The sequence below is a fragment of the Leptonotus elevatus genome, chromosome 10 (genome assembly GCF_054856555.1).
Source record: "Leptonotus elevatus isolate MCC_2025b chromosome 10, RoL_Lele_1.0, whole genome shotgun sequence".
Lineage (NCBI taxonomy): Eukaryota > Metazoa > Chordata > Actinopteri > Syngnathiformes > Syngnathidae > Leptonotus > Leptonotus elevatus.
Genome location: NC_141248.1, coordinates 10,715,511 through 10,733,696, shown reverse-complemented (window position 1 = coordinate 10,733,696; position 18,186 = coordinate 10,715,511). Strand labels below are relative to the sequence as shown.

The 18,186-nt window shown below is 41.1% G+C and overlaps 1 protein-coding gene across 4 annotated transcripts; it reads right to left on the bottom strand.

The window, feature by feature from the left end:
- Positions 1–1,072: 1,072 nt before the first annotated feature.
- On the bottom strand, positions 1,073–16,844 carry hipk1b (homeodomain interacting protein kinase 1b). 4 transcript variants are annotated; one of them, XM_086087349.1, is made up of 18 exons: positions 16,494–16,844; positions 12,323–13,053; positions 12,034–12,225; positions 11,765–11,946; positions 11,566–11,689; positions 11,333–11,452; positions 11,164–11,250; positions 10,892–11,076; positions 9,396–9,546; positions 9,138–9,324; positions 8,406–8,524; positions 7,682–7,816; positions 6,615–6,775; positions 4,876–4,947; positions 4,436–4,606; positions 4,136–4,350; positions 3,913–4,025; positions 1,073–2,720 (listed from the first exon to the last, which is right to left on the bottom strand). In XM_086087349.1, the coding sequence occupies exons 2-18, from the start codon at positions 13,049–13,051 to the stop codon at positions 2,235–2,237; spliced, it is 3,429 nt and encodes a 1,142-aa protein (XP_085943475.1). In that variant the 5' UTR covers positions 13,052–13,053; positions 16,494–16,844; the 3' UTR covers positions 1,073–2,234. The 4 variants fall into 4 exon arrangements, with proteins under 4 accessions (XP_085943475.1, XP_085943476.1, XP_085943477.1 ...); XM_086087350.1 differs by having other exon boundaries at positions 6,615–6,772; XM_086087351.1 differs by lacking the exon at positions 7,682–7,816.
- Between the last annotated feature and the right edge of the window lie 1,342 nt (positions 16,845–18,186).

Sequence of the window (18,186 nt, the reverse complement as noted above, 5' to 3'; positions counted from 1 at the left end):
TGACTTAACTAGTGAAGTTACGCGATTAATTACAATTACAAATTGTAATCGCCTGACGAGATGAGTATTAAAAATTAAGGGCTTCAGGTGATTAATTTTTTTTATCATAATTAATCACATGACTTCAATAGTTTACTCACAATTAATCACAAATTTTATATCTGTTCTAAATGTGCAATAAAAAAATTCTAGGTTTTCATACTCTTAACAAAAGTATGTATTTTTTTTAAACTAATATAAATAGTTTAAATTATTTTTTGACATTTATAACCATCAATGGCAGTGAATGAGTCAAAGGGAAACTGCTATATTAGGATATATACGTATTCTTTAAAATTATCTGTCATCATTTATGTTTTTGTTTCATAGCAGAAATGTATGATAGTGATACCACTTTTTTTCCCCCCAGACTGATAGTACGAGTACTTAACTCTTGAGTAGTCACTGATACCATTAGTACATAAAATTATCCCCCAAAAAACAATAAAATAATTTTAAAGAAAGATCTACATATCCCAAAATAGCATATTTCCCTTAAAATTGCATGAAATTAATGGCAATTTTCTATTCTAGTTCCTCATCGTTTCGGCCACCATCGAGAGTAAAAATACCTTAAAATTAGGCTGACATCAGAACTTGCCCATCCTTAATCAAAAGTATGAGAGGTATCGGTACTTGGTAACGTATATGCGAGGACTCAGGAGTTGAGTATCAAACATCCCTAATTAAAATTCTCTCATCCAGGGGTTGATGGATCTTTAATGCAGCGAGTTATATTTCTTACATGAGGAAGCAGTTTAATAACACCAATAACAGAGTTAAAGTGACTCGTTGTCATAATAAACCCAATAAGTTGCATTACTATTTACATGGACCTGTTAATGAATATGCATTTCGGTAGCGGTAATAAAAACACAAGTGATTTCCAGGGAAGTGATAAGGGAAACTCGATGGTAAATGTTCACCCACTTTGATTGTCTAATTACTCGTTCTGGACAGCCCTATAAAATGCCGTACTGGTTCAACTCAGGAAGTTGCATTATCAGCAAACGAATGATATGACGAGACCCGGTTGTGTTTGTGGTAATTTTATTGCAAACAGTGATGGTGGATTATTGAGCAGAAACATTTCCCTGAATTAGTTCTACAGAGTAGCATCTTTAACTACTAGGATAAGGTCAAATTACAGTTAAATACTCAAGACATTACAACACAAAACGATGCAAACACAACAGGGAAGGATCGACTAAAAAGCTTTTAGAACCCACGGTCACCAGAAGACTTCACTGCAGTCACCTGAAGGAAACCATCTCCCTTCTGCAACATTTTGGCTGGATTTTTTTCTTTTGTTTTCGCTCATTCACACAAGAGCTTCGTACACGACATGAAGTAATCAACCAAAAGATTATATGCCAATATTAGGCAGTCAATGGGTACTGCAGCAAGCGAGCATCACCAGACTGTTTTTTTTTTTCATTCTTTCTTTTTCATAAAAAAACTGGCCTTACTTAAATCCACTAAGAGGTCCTACATAAGAGTGGCTAGCGGATGTTGCATTTAATAGGCGTGCCTATGACAATCAGGATTGATTTGATCTTTTAAAGAGAAATGGGGGTCATTTCCTTCCAGAAACAATAAAACCAAAAGAGCTTTCCATGTCATTTGTCAACATGACGATCTCACTCTTCTGGACTTCATAAATACATTCAGTTAAAAAGAAAAGCAAAAACAAAACAAAAAAACTATTGCATGGTTCATCTGGCCTAAAACACTGTCACTACATAAACACACGATCACATGTGCACTTAATTTATCATTGAGCCATCCCAATGGGCCACTTTTCGCAGCTTGAATCCCAATGCCATCATCTTCCCACCGTACACAAACAGAACTTAATTTAAACATAGCAAAAGACATTATTTGTGAGTAAACAGACGAGGGTCAAGTACAGTTATTGTTAGGTTAGCTAAAACACAAGAGACTCGCTGGATTAGTGTCAAAACGTCCTCCACTAGCACAGGAAGCTGGCCTAAAAGTGTCATCGTAGCTTGTGACAGGAGCAGAATCTCTCTTCACACAAACAGACGACGAAGCCGAATAGGAAGTGGATAAAATAAAGGCGTCAGATTATATTTTCAAAGGGAAAATACATGAACAGGACAAGCCTTGTGATGAAAAGCAGCAATCGGATAAGTGACAGTCGTCTCTTGGTGGTGCGACGAGAATCAACAACCTTATAGGTAGGGGTACTGCGTGAGGCGTCTGGGGCTCAGCTGGTAGGCGCCGTACGCCTCGGCCCGCGGCGTCACACTCACGTAAGGGGAGGCTGCGGCAAACTGCTGCTGGTAGACCGCCGGCAGGCCGTGCAGCAGGCTGCTGACCGACTCCTTGCGGCCGCTCGAGTCTCTCCTGGACGACGAGGACGAAGACGAGGTGTACGCGGCTGCATAGGCGGAGGGGGAGTGCCCCGAGTGTCCGTGGCCCCCGTGCCCGGCGTGGCCGCGGCCCAGCAGCTGCTCCATGACCTGAGAGGCGGATGAGAGGGCGGTGGAGGCCGGGTAGGTGTACAGGGCCGGCCCGGCCGCCGAGACGGAGGCCAGCGCCGACACCTCGGGGAAGTTGTAATGTGGGGCCACAGGGAAGGTCTGCTGCCGACGTAGCGATGAGTCACCGTGGGACGCCCCTGGACGCTCCTGAGATGAAGACACCAGCGGCTGGACCTGAACGGCACAGACAAACTATTTATGTCGCTGCTTTAATTGAAAACGGCAGTCGAAATGATTAGGACACAGCCAAAAATAAGTCGGTGGTGGACGAGGTTAGCGTCACAACACTTTCACCGCTTTGCGACACGGTGTCGTAAGTCTTGCCACAATATGGCGCACGACCTGTGAAACAGAGACATTCTTTTGATTTTCTAGAGCCTGGAACACAAGAAGAGACCGGCTGGCTTGTCATAGACAACAACATGCAACAGCCTCCCACTTGTTTCTAAGACGGTCTGTTGAAAAAAAGTATACTGCACTGAAAACATATCAGTGACATCATCCATTAATCCACTTTGACTCAAATGTCATCACATTATTGTAAATTAAAATCAAGCCTTAGTCTAAAAGTAATGCTGTATTTCCAAAACATACCCAGAAGGTATTTACACTAAAAGATACAACATTTATTTTTGACTTTTAGTTAAAACACCAAAATGATAAAAAAGAAAAGAAAAAAGTCTAAGTTAAAGAAAATGAAAATTTTACATTATTTGTTCCCTATTGAACTTTAACAGGCACAATTAGTCATACCATGAGGATAAACCATTAAGATAAATGTATGGATGGATTACCATACAGTATATCCAGCTTGCCAAATTGCCCCGCAAATAGGATCGGGACCCGAGCACTTCTGCTAATACAGCCATCCAAAAGGTTGCCACAAGATGGCAGTAACTCAGTTGCTAGGCATCAAGATGCCAGCAGATGGTGCCAAAGCAATATTTTCACATTGGACCAGCACACAACTATCCAAGTTAACAGATCCCGCCGCATAGCCACAGTTCACTATTTACAAATTCACCTATTTGAGTTTTTCTTGGGAAACTTCGCCAAGCTATTCATTGAAAAACTCACTTATTTGTGTTTTGGGCTCTTTCTGAAACACTCAAAAGTAAGATTATATGGAGTATTTTCATTCCGTTTGGTCATTCGGTTTTATTCTTATCAGAATACAAAGCTTCATGTAAACCTGGCTAAATAATTACTCACACCTTTTTTTTTGTTCTTTCCGCCAAGGTTTAGGTCCAAATCCAACATAAATAACAGGAAATTACTATAGGTGAATTTGTGAGTAAACTGTAATGTTAAAAAAAAAAAAAAGCTTATGTGACAATATTTGCTGGCTCAACAACAGCGGGCTCACCTGGCTGAGGTTTAAGGGGCGTGACTGGCTGAGCATCAGTCCGTGTCGCTCCAGGCTCTCCCCCGAACTACTTGGCTGCTGATGAGACATTCTCTTGGGTTTCATGTAGTTTACTGGGGTAAAAAACAAAACAAGAAAAAAAGTTGTGTGTGTTAACTACTGCCACTATCAATGCCAAAACAGCCACCATGATGGATGGCTGAGGAATGAGTGCGCTTCTCACCAGTTTCCAGGCGGCTACGTGAAGTTGCTCCCCTCTCAGGCGCCTGAATTTTGACTGAAGGCGCCACCACTGCCAGAGATTTGGCCTGGCGAGAGGAAACGCTGCTGGTTGCGTTAAGTGCGCGGGGGCGCGGAGTCAGGGGGCTGGCAGTAGACGAGTCCGAGTCGTGCACAGTCACACAGCTGATAACATTTGTGCGCTGGCCCAATGTAACACTGTCAAACAAAATAAATGGATTTAGCCCCACATCCACATTTTGCCAAGTCAACCATTTTTGTCACGCGGTTATCAGATGCTCACCTGGCAGGGTGAAACTTGCGCTCATCCTCTGTGTCAGTGTCGCTGTGGATTGTTATGATGCTGACCGCCGGGCTGGGGGTGTCAGAGATGACGATGGGCTGCGACAAAGTGGCCATGAGGCTGGACGACGTCACACCGTTTGTGTTGAGCAACGACGTGGTAGCGATACTCCTAAAGACAAGCGTTGAAAACAAAACACTGAGCTCCTTCATGCAAAATAAGCTACCAAGCAGCAAATTGAGTTAATCAACTTGGAAACTGATTGCTTCAATGAAGGATAAGGAACATAACTGAAACTGATCACGTGGGATTTCTGTCCAAACGATAAGTAGTGTGGCTAAGTTACTAATAACTGTAAATTATTACTACCGGTACTTCTAACGGAGTCATTTGGTGTGACGATAAATATCCGTGGCCATTAATCTTTCTTGGTCACTGACCTATTTCTGTTTTCTCCTCGCCTGGCTTTGACCTTCTTCCTCTCCTGTTGAGTTTTGGTTTGTGCTGTGCTCCTGTCAGGGTAAAAAAACAAAAAAAAAACATTACTAATGAAAATGTGTTCATTTAAATTACATGCAACATTGACCATTGTAAAGAACCATAGAGAAAATTAATAAACAATCTATAGGGAAATGCATTCCTTTGTACAGGGTTCCTACATCTTAACTCTATAAAGCCTGAACCATGAAATATGAGAGAAAATTCAGATTCTTTGTAAATGGAGTATTTATTGGTCCTTTTGGAAAAAAAACTAACAAAAACATGTTTTTTTTTAAATTAATTTCCACATATAACTTTTGATTTGTGTCGTATTTGATGCAGTCGGTCACAATGCTTTACATTTGTACATAACTGACAAAAATATAATAATACACAGACATATCAAACATTAGTATTGCCAAAAATCTGAAAGAACATTTTCCACTATTAATAAGTATTGGCCTTTCTCAATTGGGGCGATCTTGCAAGGAAAAGCCATCAGGTGGGTGATACTGCCCTCTAATGGATTATGCGTGCAATGCATGCATCAGATATACATGTCACGGTTTTAATGGGGGAAACAAAAGATTTTACTCATGAAATAGAGTGCTCAAAATGCCTTGTATTTAATATATGTTTGGTTTTATAGGGTTAACAAGTTTTAAAAATTCCATTTGAAAATTTAAAGGGGAAATCAACCCCAAAAATCTCTTTGCAATATGTTCTATCCAGCCCCAACACGGTATTCTGATGAATTTTAAGCAGAAAAATCCACACATTTTTATCCATCCATTTGCTTTCGACTGAAAATGATATCAAAGTTGCGCAAGGCTCAGATAATGACCAATCAAGGCTTACCTGTTTTCTGAGTTCAGTCATGTGCCATGTGCAAACCTGGCCGTGACGATGTTACCCGAGCAACCATGATGTAATTTTCAGTCAACAGCAAGTGGCAAAATTCCCCCAAAAAATAAAAAAACTTACGAGTTTGCTGCTTAATTGATCAATTAAATTATCTTTTTAAGAATGTTTACTTTGAGATTAACTGCAATCATAAAATCCTATTCATAATGTGTTCACTTTTGAAAGATTGACATTTTAATGTCAATAGGACATTAATAAAATTCATGGATTCAAAGCCTTTTAAGAGTAAGGCCCTGCAGAAATTGTAGTAGCTACTCAACTAAACTTGATTTAAAAAGCACTTTAAAACAACCATTGCTGCATACAAAGTGCTGTACACCGAATTCAAATTTGTCGATAGTCGTGCAATAGAGGGGTAAAACAAAACACAAAATAAAATATATATCAAAAGTACATAAATAAATTAGTAACAAAAGAAGTAGGTGAACAAGTAAGAAAACTAATATCAATAAATTTAATCAAAAACTACATTCACGTTGCATATTTTCTGATAGCAGAAAACGCCTGCAAAACTAACCTGGGTCTTGAAGCTTAAACTAGATATGGCCTTAAAAGAAAATCTCCAATTTCTTTAAAAAAAATTGTATTTCCAATTTTAATCGATCCCCCCCCTCTCTCCTTTTATTTCCCTTCTGGGATTGCTTGATCTTTCCTGATACCAAACAAGCTTTACAATCTCGCCCACCTGGCAAAGTCATAGATGTTATTGATGTTCATTATAATAATGACCATGCTCCCCTCTAATGTGCATTGGAAGCCTGCTATGCTGACATACCTCCAGTTGTGTCCCTGCTGGGCGTTGGCATCGGAGTGATGGGAGTCCCGCGGTGACTCTGCAATATTTGCCTGGTGAGCAGAGCTGTGGATGGCTACGCCCGGGACCTGCTGCCATGATGACGGGATGAGGATTTGTTGCGTTCCAGTGGGCCAGGCCTGCTGGGAGAAACAGCCCAGAGAGTCACGTTTGAATAACATCAGTGGATCAATAAAATAATTCCATGGCTGGAACAAGTCAGGCAAACTAGGCCATGCTGAGAAATAAATCCAAAGACTTCTGAAGGCAATAGAGCCAATCTCTGCTGCAGGCAAAGCACAAGATAAGCGAGCAACCTTTCCCAAGCCATTCCCTCATTTTTAGCACTGCCCTGCAACAAATCAACAAGAACAAAATCATGCAAAGCGCAAACACTGAAGCACTGGAAACAGACCAGGATGTGTACAACAAAAACACAACAAATCATGGTGCCTGTTAAAGAAGAAACAGAAGTTAGTTGGGTTTTGTCAACTGATATCGGTATGTCTGCAGCATGCCATATGTTGAGGGGCTGAAATAGAAAGTGTCACAGTGAAATTGTGGGGATTTGGGTGTGCACCATCCTGTGCTGAAACCAAAAAGGAGGACAGGATATGAGACGCTGCAAGCAAAGCGCAGACCAACTCAGCAACACATGCGCTCCATGCCCTAAGCACACCTATGGGGAAAGAATGTCAGAGTGTGGGAATGATGTGAGGAGAAAAAAGGAGGAGGATGAAGAAGAGTCCTTTGAGGTAATGTGTTTAGTCAATGTATCTAAAATCACAAATAAAATGTCAGCAGGGGTATTAGGGCTGCAAGATCATCAGAGCATTTGACTCCATCAGCAATTTTCCTACAAATAAGCTAAACTACAATACAAATATAGTAGGATTTTGACAACAATATAAATAATAAGAAAGATTGAAATTCAATGTGTAATACAGAGACAGAGAGGAAAGCAAACAAATGAAAATAAAGCTGGACAGGAGAGAGACGAGGCCTTATTGGTAGCAAGAAAGTGCACGTTGTTCTTCGTGGTTCTTTACCAGCACTGTGGCTGTGTGCTCCAAGAGGGTGGGCCGACCCACCCCGGAACCTAGCCCGACTGGTAGAGAATACTGGGAGGCTATGCCTGATGAGGGTGGGTGCAGGGTGGCTACCATCAGGGGTGTACAGGAACCCTGGAGGACGTGAGGGCATAGGGGAAGGCAGTGTGAGAAAAGCAAATGTCCTTTGAGGCTTCCGTGTGATTTAGAGTGCAGATAAATCCAGCTGGACACACAAACTGCAATGTGCAAAAAAAAAAAAAAAAATTTGAGCTGAAAACCAGATTCGTGATGAAATGAAGGTCAGGACTGGACACGCCTTAAGTCCTGTGGCAGTCACATCAGTTATGGAAACACAAAGTGTAATTAGTTGAAATAAAAATAAAATAATCATAGCCATATTTCTTACTTCACACCATAACAATCTGTTAAAGTGCATTAAAAGAAACCACAATGCTTAATTTGGGGTTCATGTATGAAATGTAACCTTAGGAAATGTGGGTGACACATGACGACGCAGCAATTTACCAACTCCGGATGCAAGAAAGCAAATCAAGTTTTCTTAAATCAAACCACAAAACCTGCCATACCAGCACTTAAATGCCAGAAAACCACCCAACACAACTGAAAACAAACGAGAAAAGCTGACAGTCAAATATTGTGTGATTGATTCAGTAGCAGGATTAGCAGACATCACACATGCAAACGCCCAGCAAATTCTTACCTGTGTGAGCATGCTGGGCTGGATCTGCAAGGACTGGGCAGGCTGGTTCTGAGGTACGATAGGAACCGAGTTATCCATCCTCACGGGGAAACTGGAGCTTTTGCTTGATGACTGCATCCCTGGACATCATTTCCACATAATGATACTGATCAACATCTCACAGAACAATGTTTGATGCATAAGATAATGTGGACAATATAATAGGAATACATTTGTGTCCAGACTTACGAGAAACCCATCTTATGAGTTTCCCGAGGTATTAGCCGTTGTCTAAGGTTGTGAACAAAAATTTGATTTGTGAGGACTTTGAGGGCACTGCAGCAAACTTTATAGAAAGCAGCAGTTAGTGAGCAATTATTCGAAAAAGAGGCCAAGTGCTTCAAGTTGTTTATTGCCACTCCTAAGTAAAGTTACCTATCAATCTAAACATTAAACAAAAAAAAAGAAAACAAAAAAAAGAATGATGCGTTGTGTATTTCAACCAACCAAAATGTTGCCATGAATCTGTTAGTTTAAGGCTAATACAATGGGAAATAATGAATGGGCTAGCACAGTCAGGGCTCCAGTGGACATTATCCACAACTCTGTGTGAATCTCTTATAGAGTCTCTACCCCCCCCCCCCAACAGCTGTCAGATTATTTAAAAATGCAGATAGCAATTTTTGTCAAAATGTCAAATATCGGCAACAATAATTGGCCCAGATGATAATCAGTCTATCCCTAATCTCTTACCTTGAATGGTGGAAGGTGGGCAAACGATCAGCGTCTGCTGGAAGGGTTCTGCCTGGCTACACAGCCCAGCAGGACGGGTTGGAATAGGAACGCTCTGTTGAGTCAGACCGGGAATGTTGATCGTCGCCTGCTGGTACAACGCCGGCTGATAATTTAGTAAAGGCACCGCTCCCCCTGCCGAAGGCACCTGTTGGACATTCACTAGTTAATACATTTTGAGACTATTTAACATGCAAGAAGAGCGGGCGTTGAGCTAGCCTGGTTATGCTGGTTGAGTTGGCTACTGAAGGTAACGGTCAGGTTTCCTGCTGCAGCGCTGGGGACTGCATTGGTGGAGTAGAGGGATTTGTTGCTGTCATAGGTGCTCCGGCGCTTGCAGATCTCCATGTTCTGGAAGCACGACTTTACGCTGGGGAGTAACATTTTATTTTCTTTGAGAACCTTTAAATTAAAAAAAACTCACCATAAGGTTATAAAAAAAGAAAATAAAAAAATGTTTACTGGTGGAAATAGGGGTGGAAATTTTCCAAAGGGGTGGGAAATTTTCAGAACCTTTACACTTCAGAATCCTTTCCATGAGCAGTTAAGATGGGAAATTTTTAAGATATTCCAAATTAGAGACTTTCCATGGAAATTAAGGGATTTAAATGACAATTGACGGTCATTTAATAAAAAAGTGTTATATGCAAGCATTTTTTTTAAAGGAGACATCCATGCAAATAATACAATCAAAAAGCAACAGATTTATTTCAAAGCAGAATGCTATTGAGTTTTAAATATTTTACTGAACCAACCAAATAAAAAATAACTCATTTCCTGACACAACCCATTTAAAAACAACTAAAAATGCACCTTCCCAACCCCGATAAAAAAAATACCAGCAAAGTTTCATTGAAAATGTTAAATGAAAAGAGCCTCTTGCCCCTCTAGAAAAGTCCCATTCAACATGCAAAAAAAGAAAAAGAAAAGAAAAAAAAGATTCTTCCCTCAAGCTTAATGTGCCTCTCTAATGGGTGGAACAACTTAATTTGTAGTTCTGGAATTTTAGGCTTATTTTCTGAGGTTTTTATTTTTTATTTTTAGCAAATTTGGGAAAGCCCACATTTAGGTCGAGTACACAAAGACAATTGGGCTGTTTTGTCTCAATTTTGCAACTTCCCAAACAAGGATGTCAAGCACCCAACCGACTATCTAATCTTATTTCTTAAAAGATTATCCTCGTGTCTGAGGTGTGTTAAAAGTGGATTTTTCATGATAATAGGGTCCAAACAAGTTGGGGCAGACAATCTTCAAAATATGTATATTTATGCTACTTGATCAATAACTGCTCTTGAACGCGCACAGAAGAAAACTCTTATTTCCAAATTTTGTGGGAAGAAAGCCATGTCATGTAGTTTTCACCCTTATTTAAACATTGGGAAAAAAAAAAAAAAAAGAGTGAAAATAGCGAGGATAGATTAAATTTGAGTAGGCGTGTTTTGTTCAAATTGATCACTCCAGTGAATAAAAACAAAACTCCAACACACATCGTATCCACTCAGAGCACGCCTTCACTGGCTATTCAGCAAATATCTTGTCCAGTTTCTGTCGCTGACGTGTACACAATGAAATTAGTTTGTATCGATTTTGGAGATGAAAAGGGGCGTTCCAGGGGCAATTAATTACTTACAAGCTGCTTCAAAACAGATTAATAGCATTGAAAACGAAAGGCAGTTTCATTTGCCTGAGTTTACCGTACTTGTCGGCACACTTACTGAGAGCTGTGTGGATAATCCATGAGGTGGCTCATTGTGACGAAAGGGTGACCAAGTGTCTTTGTAGGCGTGATCCTCTTGTCAGCGTCGAGGCGGAGCATCCTCTTCAGGAGATCTATGAACTCTCGTCTATCAGCTTTCTCAGCCAGCATGTCTGTCCCCTCCAAGTGAGATGAAAGGTTGACCTGGGAAAAAATATTTTTATAGCTCAATGTTCTATTCACTTAATGTAGACACAAGAGTTTTATGATAAGAGATTTAAAAAAAGGCACCTGCATCATGTCATCCAAACAGTTGAAGATATATTTCCTAGCTTCCTTGGATTTGATTCCCATTTCCATTTCGTGTTCTGACGGCGTCTGCAAAACAGATATGATCATGTTGTTACTCAATTTTCAGAGCCCACACAACAATCTGTATGATTGATGTGGCTTTATTGACCTTAAGTCTCCAAAGTGGGTAGCTCGAGTCCGGCCCTCTGTTGAAAAAGCGGCTGGTTTTCGTGCCTGCACTCAGTAGGTACTCAGCTGGCAGGCCTTGGGTCTGAGAAATGTAACGGATCTGGGAAGATATATATTTTTTTTAATGCATTTGCGTGAAAGAAAAAAAAACTGAAAATGTACAGATTGCTGGTTAGTAATTTTTATTAGGTTAGTTTGAATTGTGGCACTGACCTGATCATATTCTGAGGCTCCAGGGTAGAGAGGCCAACCCAAGAAGAGCTCAGCAATCACACATCCCAGAGACCACATGTCAATCGCCTCACAGAACTGCAGACCTAAAATTATCTCAGGAGCCCTGGACAGCAAAGCGCAAGTTTAGAGCAACGACGTCTGTGATGTTACAAACTGGGGATGTGTCGACATGCAATACCTGTAGTAGCGAGACTGCAAATATGTTGAGCACACGGCCTTAGAAACGTGGCTTGCAGATCCAAAGTCGATGACCTTTACCCTGTACGGCTGCCTGAGAGGGTCCACCAGCATAATATTCTCAGGCTTGAGGTCAGCATGAATCAGTCCCAAGCTCTTAAGCTTCATCAGTGCTGTGGCCACCTAAACACATCAATATTAGTCTGGCTGAACACTTCTTTATTTTTATTTTTATAAATATAAAGAGTGTTTGACTGCAGGTATGCATACCTGTTGTAGGATGGGTCTAATGTGCCGAAGAGGCAGCGGGCTGAACTTGCTGTGCTTGAGAAAGTCATACAGGTTCTGTTCGAGCATCTCAAACACCAAGCAAGTATGACCCTTGTGCTGGAAGCACTCATAGGAACGCACAAAGTTGTACTCATCTGCATTCTCCGCACTCAGCCTGTTCAGGATGCCCACCTGGGGAAAAAATTAATAAAACAAGGGGGAAAAAAAATCAGCTCAAAGAAAATGAGTACACTAGTTTAATTACAAATGACACACGATGAGATGTTACCTCAATTTGTCCCTGGCGAGCATATGAAGGATGGTTCTTTAGAATCTTAATTGCCACAATCTCATTGGTTCCCCTCTTCCAGCACTTGGCCACTTGTCCAAAGGTGCCCCTCCCCAAGAACTCCAACACTTCGTAGCTGCAGGACACCGAGCAGAGGATCTCGTGTTGCACAAGCTGATAGTCGCCTTCCCCATTGGAGCTACTGCTTTTGGTGGTTGGCGCCGAGTGAGGTATGGACTGGCCCGTGCCGCCTCCTCCTCCGCCGCCCGTACGGGTGGAGAACGTCGCGGCCGGCGCCGAGAGCTCCTCCAGAATTTGCACACTGCCACAGCCGCTCCCACTGCCCTCATTGGTCTCCTCGATCTTTCTCTTCTGCCCATGCCGGTGCCCTCTCGTCTCCGAGGCCGCCTCGACATGGGCGTAGGAGGACGCCGCGTGTTCGGTGACACGCCGACTGGAACCCCGAGGAAGACTACCGGTGCTATCAGCGGCCCGGACCACCACTTGACCCCGAGATCCGGGTGCTGTTGGGGGGAAGACCAGGGACGGTGCAAAGGGTGGGACGGCCATAGCTGGGGTGAAGGTATACGCCGACTGGCCCGCTATGGAGTTGTACGCTTCAGTAGTGGACACATCCCAAACATTGTTCTCCACCTTCAGCTTCTTGACACGGCAAAAGGCACTGGAGGAGATGGAGGGAGGCGAGAAGACTTGCAGCTGCGAGGTCATAGCTGAGAAAGAGAGATCACGTTTTAAACAAAACATACATTTTTTTAAATTATATTTTTGAATAAGAAAAATTGTGTCAAGAAGTAAAACAGTCTCAATTTGGTAATGAGCAATTTGATACGATTATAAAGCCCTGTTTGAGCCTGGAACTGATTTTTTTCTAGAATTTTTTTCCCTTTGACATCCAAACAAATCCCAAGGTGATCAGCGTTTTGCACAAGGCCCATCCACGCATTTTCTTACGCGCCTGCCCTCATTAAGCTTGCAGGTGAGCTACAGACTATCCCAGATGACTTTGGGCAAGAGTGTGGGTACACCTTGGTTTGATCACCAGTCTACTGTAGGACAAACAACCACATTCACAACTATGGATATTTTAGAGCAGGGGTGGGCAAACTCTGTCCTCGAGGGCCGGAGTCCTGCAGGTTTTGGAGGTTTCTCTCTTCCAACACAAGCCGATTCCATTCAACAGGATCGTTATCAGGCTTATGCAAAGCTAGCTGATGAGCTGATCATATATCAGCTGTGTTGGAGAAGGGAAACATCCAAAACCTGCAGGACTTGAGGACCAAGTTTGCCCACCCCTGTTTTAGAGTCTTCATGAGGCTAATAAGTACCTATATGGAATGCAGGAGGAGCCCAAGTAGCGCATGCAAACTCTACACAGGACAGCTGAAACCCAAATTCAAAGCCTAAATCAGAACTAGTTTGTGAGGCAAGTGTGTACCAGTAAAACACCTTGCTAACCTACAATACCTCTGTAAGGGACAGAATATGTACAACCAAAGAGTTGAAATCTGACAATCCAACACCACATTATGACTTTTCTTCCAACTATGTATACGCTCGTTGCAGAGATAAATTAACATTTTTTTAAAAATCAGGCAAGGAACTATGACATCACATACTATAACAAAATTGTCAAAAAAATTGCAATATAATTCAAACACTAGTCAAGACGACATTATGCATGACGTTCTGAAGTAAAGTACGAGAAAAGGGCGTATCCGAACATAATCTGTTCCATAAGATGCATAAGGCTACCATAGAACACAACGTGATAAAAACATGTCGCCTTAAATAATCAACAATTGAAGATATGATAGTTTTACTGTTTAAACAGAAGTAGCCTAAGCAGTGGTTATTTTTGCTGTTAACAGCTCTGATTGGTTATTGGCCAGCCGTGAATCTGCTATTTTATCGTGATTTACAGTATGTTGGGCGTGAATAGGTTATTTTAGCGTGGTGTGTAGGCTGCCGGTCCAGCAGGACCCGATCCCAGCTGTGGCCGATAGGGCAATGTCAGTCCAGTAATTTTGTGTTTCCTGTCTGCAGGATCTGTCACAAGGCACATTGAAATTGTTGAACTCTCGACTGGCTAAAATGGTATTAAATACAAAATATAATATAAAAAGTTACTGAGCTGTATTTGAACCTGTGAAGCGAAAGAATAAAGCAGCACCTTTGTCCACGAGCTGGTACTTTTCACCCGAGCAGAATTTGTACTTTTAGGCCCTGTCTGCACATAGTATTTTATTTTACGTATTTTAAAAACAAATATCCCCCCCCCGTGTAGAAAAAAAAGAAGTATGTCCACATTTCCTCATTTGTTTAAAATAATACATAGCCACAAAAATGCACACAAACTGAGAAGTGCGTTTATAATCTCATTTACATGCATGCCAAAACGCTAGGCGGCAGTAGTTATATACTGCTTGTCTCCTGACGTCACTTCCACATTACGTCACACAAGAACGAACTGTCGGCGCAAACGACTTTTCTTTTCTTTTTTTAATAAACCAAATATGTAAACACACAAAGAGTGAGTACATCATAAAGGAGCGTAAAGGATAAAACAAACAAAATAAACACAAATACATACAAATTAAAAAAAGCTTCCCTTGTCTTAACTTTATTCATGCAACTTACAATAACAAAACACACAGTGAAAGCTTTTAGGACTTGGGGGAGGGGGCGTTGGGGTTTACTGTTCTGACACGTTCTCCTTCCACTAAACGTAAAAAAAACATTTGGTGTCTGGAGCCAACACCACAGAAACGAAGACTTTAAAAAGCTAAAATCACCTGGCAGTGGATAAGCAGCACCCAGGCTTTGCTGAATCGCTGCAGCCAGCCCGAAGAGGTGCTCTGTGCCCGGCATGCTCTTAAGCATTTTCCCCACTGGCACCGACCCCGTGCCGCCTGGGGCGTTCTCCGGCCCGCGGAGCGAACCCCAAGCGCGTCGAGGCCCGGCTTGTCACTGGAGCGTTAACCGGGTAAAAATGTAGCACTTTTCCGCTTTCATGACTTGCAATAGCCCACAGTGCCTTCTGGAATAGAAACTAACGACTTGGACAACTCTGCTCACTCGCTCAGTACTTCGATCTCGTCCTACGTGGAGTCATGTGATTTTGCGCCAGACGAGCAGGTGAGCAGTACACCCGCTGTAAACTATGGCTTGAGTTGCGTGAGGTTGTGTGTGTGTGTGTGTGTGTGTGTGTGTGTGTGTGTGTGTGTGTGTGTGTGTGTGTGTGTGTGTGTGTGTGTGTGTGTGTGTGAGAGCGATGACGTAAAACTCGGATTAGGAGAAAAACACAAATCTTCACTTTGGCCGGAGTTTTTTTAACCTTAATTTTAAATGAAGAAAAAAAGGAACCCGGGGACGACAGGGCAAAACACATAAAAAATTTTACCTCCAGTTTGCAAAAAAAAACCTGCTACGTGTAGAAAGGGCCTTAGTTCTCACGCGATTCACGGCAAAATAACGCTAACCAGCCAGTTGCCGATCAGGTCAAAATAACCATTGCGAATCTACGTGACATTAGAAGATGGCATAGAGATAATGTCACATTCTGACAATCATCGATATTGTACTGTAGGCATTTTATTTTCCACATGACTGCACATTATTACATGCAGCAATGCGCGACATGATGCACGTATGACATCCGACACACATACACTTTGCTGCAGACAGGCAATGTACAACTACAGATTGAATTGACGTAATGGAATGATAAAACCAGAAAGGTAGCACCGATTAAAAAAAAATAATAATCCAAACTTTGGTACTGTGTGGTTACGACACATTTACAGCGTCAGACGCTCCAGAATGCACCGACTTTGCAGTCATTCTGGGCCCGACTTACAGCCCTACCACTATCACAAATGTCAAAGACTATAATCATCACCAACTGGTTAACTGTCACTTGGTTAACCACAAGCGCATCTCAGTCGAGCCGTGTGGGGATTTTTGAGAATTGAGAGCAAATCAACAGTGCTCGGATAGTGAACTCGTTAAGCTAACCGACTAGCTTAACGTTAACTTCAGGGAGGAGACGTAAAGCGAAAGCTTTTAAACGCACCGAGGGAAAAAAAATACATAACTAAAATAGACTGCTACAGCAATCTGGAATGTTGTTTTGAAGGTTTGTGTTACATACCGAGTGGTGTGTTCTCGCGCAGTCATAAAACGGCTTCGCCCAAAGCTCAAGTCCTCACTGCGGCGGTCCACTGACTGGAGCAGCTATGCGAGTAGCAGATGCTAACATGAGCTATCAGGCCTGCATTGTTTTCTCAGTCGAGGGTGCGCTTAACAGCCACGCAGGACGCTACTGCTCTGAGTTTACACGAGCAACAGCCGAACATCGCTTTATATACTTGAATAAAAAATCTGCAATACTAAAATAAACACATCTGTCGTTTAAAATGTTGCCTGTTGCCTGTTGCCTGTTGCCTGTTGCCTACGTTAAAACGCTCAGTCCTGAGGCACAAAATCCCATTTAGACCGGAAAAACCCCACGTCGTTATATCAGCTGCGATTTGACGTCATTTCCGGCTATTACCGTAATGTCGATAGTTAAAATCAAGATTTCAGATAAATACTGACTAAACGCGCTATTAAGAGGAAACAAAAGACTGACAGATGATTTTTGGCCTACATAAAAATAATATTAAATGTTTTAAATAGTTACATTGCCATATATAATTCGGATGATCGTATTTAGTCGCAAGGACAAACGCATACATTTTATTTTACGGTAATGCGAATTGACGTCATAAGCTTACCAGTAATTTTCCTGTGGCCCTTCCACATCAGGGTGGGCTATTGCTCAAAACCTTAACATGCACTATGAAACATTTCTTACATCCATAGGGGGGAAAAATAAGCAATTATACTCATTCAAAAGACTACGTTGATGAAATGGTGCATAATATTCATACTGATAGTCATTTGTAAAATACATAAATGTATGCTTTTATTGTCAATCAACAACATATGTGAAACATACAGAGGACATAAAACAATAATACTGTACATTCATAACCAACACAATCTTCTCCATTCACTCACACTCTTGTTTAAAACCCTTGTAGATTAGATTGAGAGCCTGGAGATATTCTTTGAACATTCTGAATGAATCACTCAAATCAATCATATCAATTATCAATCTACATTTATGATTTCAAGAGACCTGAAAAAAGTATAAATTTCAGTTAAATAAAATAAAAATAATAATAATATTATAATAATAATAATAATAATAATGGAGTTGATTAATGATTCTAAATAGTAACACTTATGGATCTGAAACTTTATTACAATATATATAAAATTGATAATAGTACAGTACATGGGTTTTTAGGTTTTGTTTTGAAGAGAGTGAATCAAATGTAATCTAGTATGTATTTTGTTTTGCGTGGTACAGTATATAATTCTCAAGTTCTTTCCAAAAAGCTAATGGGACATGCGAATGGGTCACACTTTCAGGTTCAGTTTTTATAAAGGAATACCTGTTATCAATATCACTAAATTAGTTAAGTGATTCTCAGGTTTTGTTTGTAATGCATAATTTCAAAGGAACAAGCAACACTCTACTCAACTAATATTCATAAATTCAGCATTCCGGCAAAAATGACCACGTAGCATTATTATTCTAGCTTTGTAAAGATTCTCTGATGTACATATTCTATTTAGAATGTCAATAACATTTAATGTATATAAATTATTAACAGTCACTGGTTGCTCATTTGTTTGTTTTTTGTAGCATTTCATTAATTGTGTGAGTGCAGTGTGAGAAGTGAAAGTTAACCACATTCTTACATTTGTTTCTCTGCTGCATCTTTTGTTAGCAT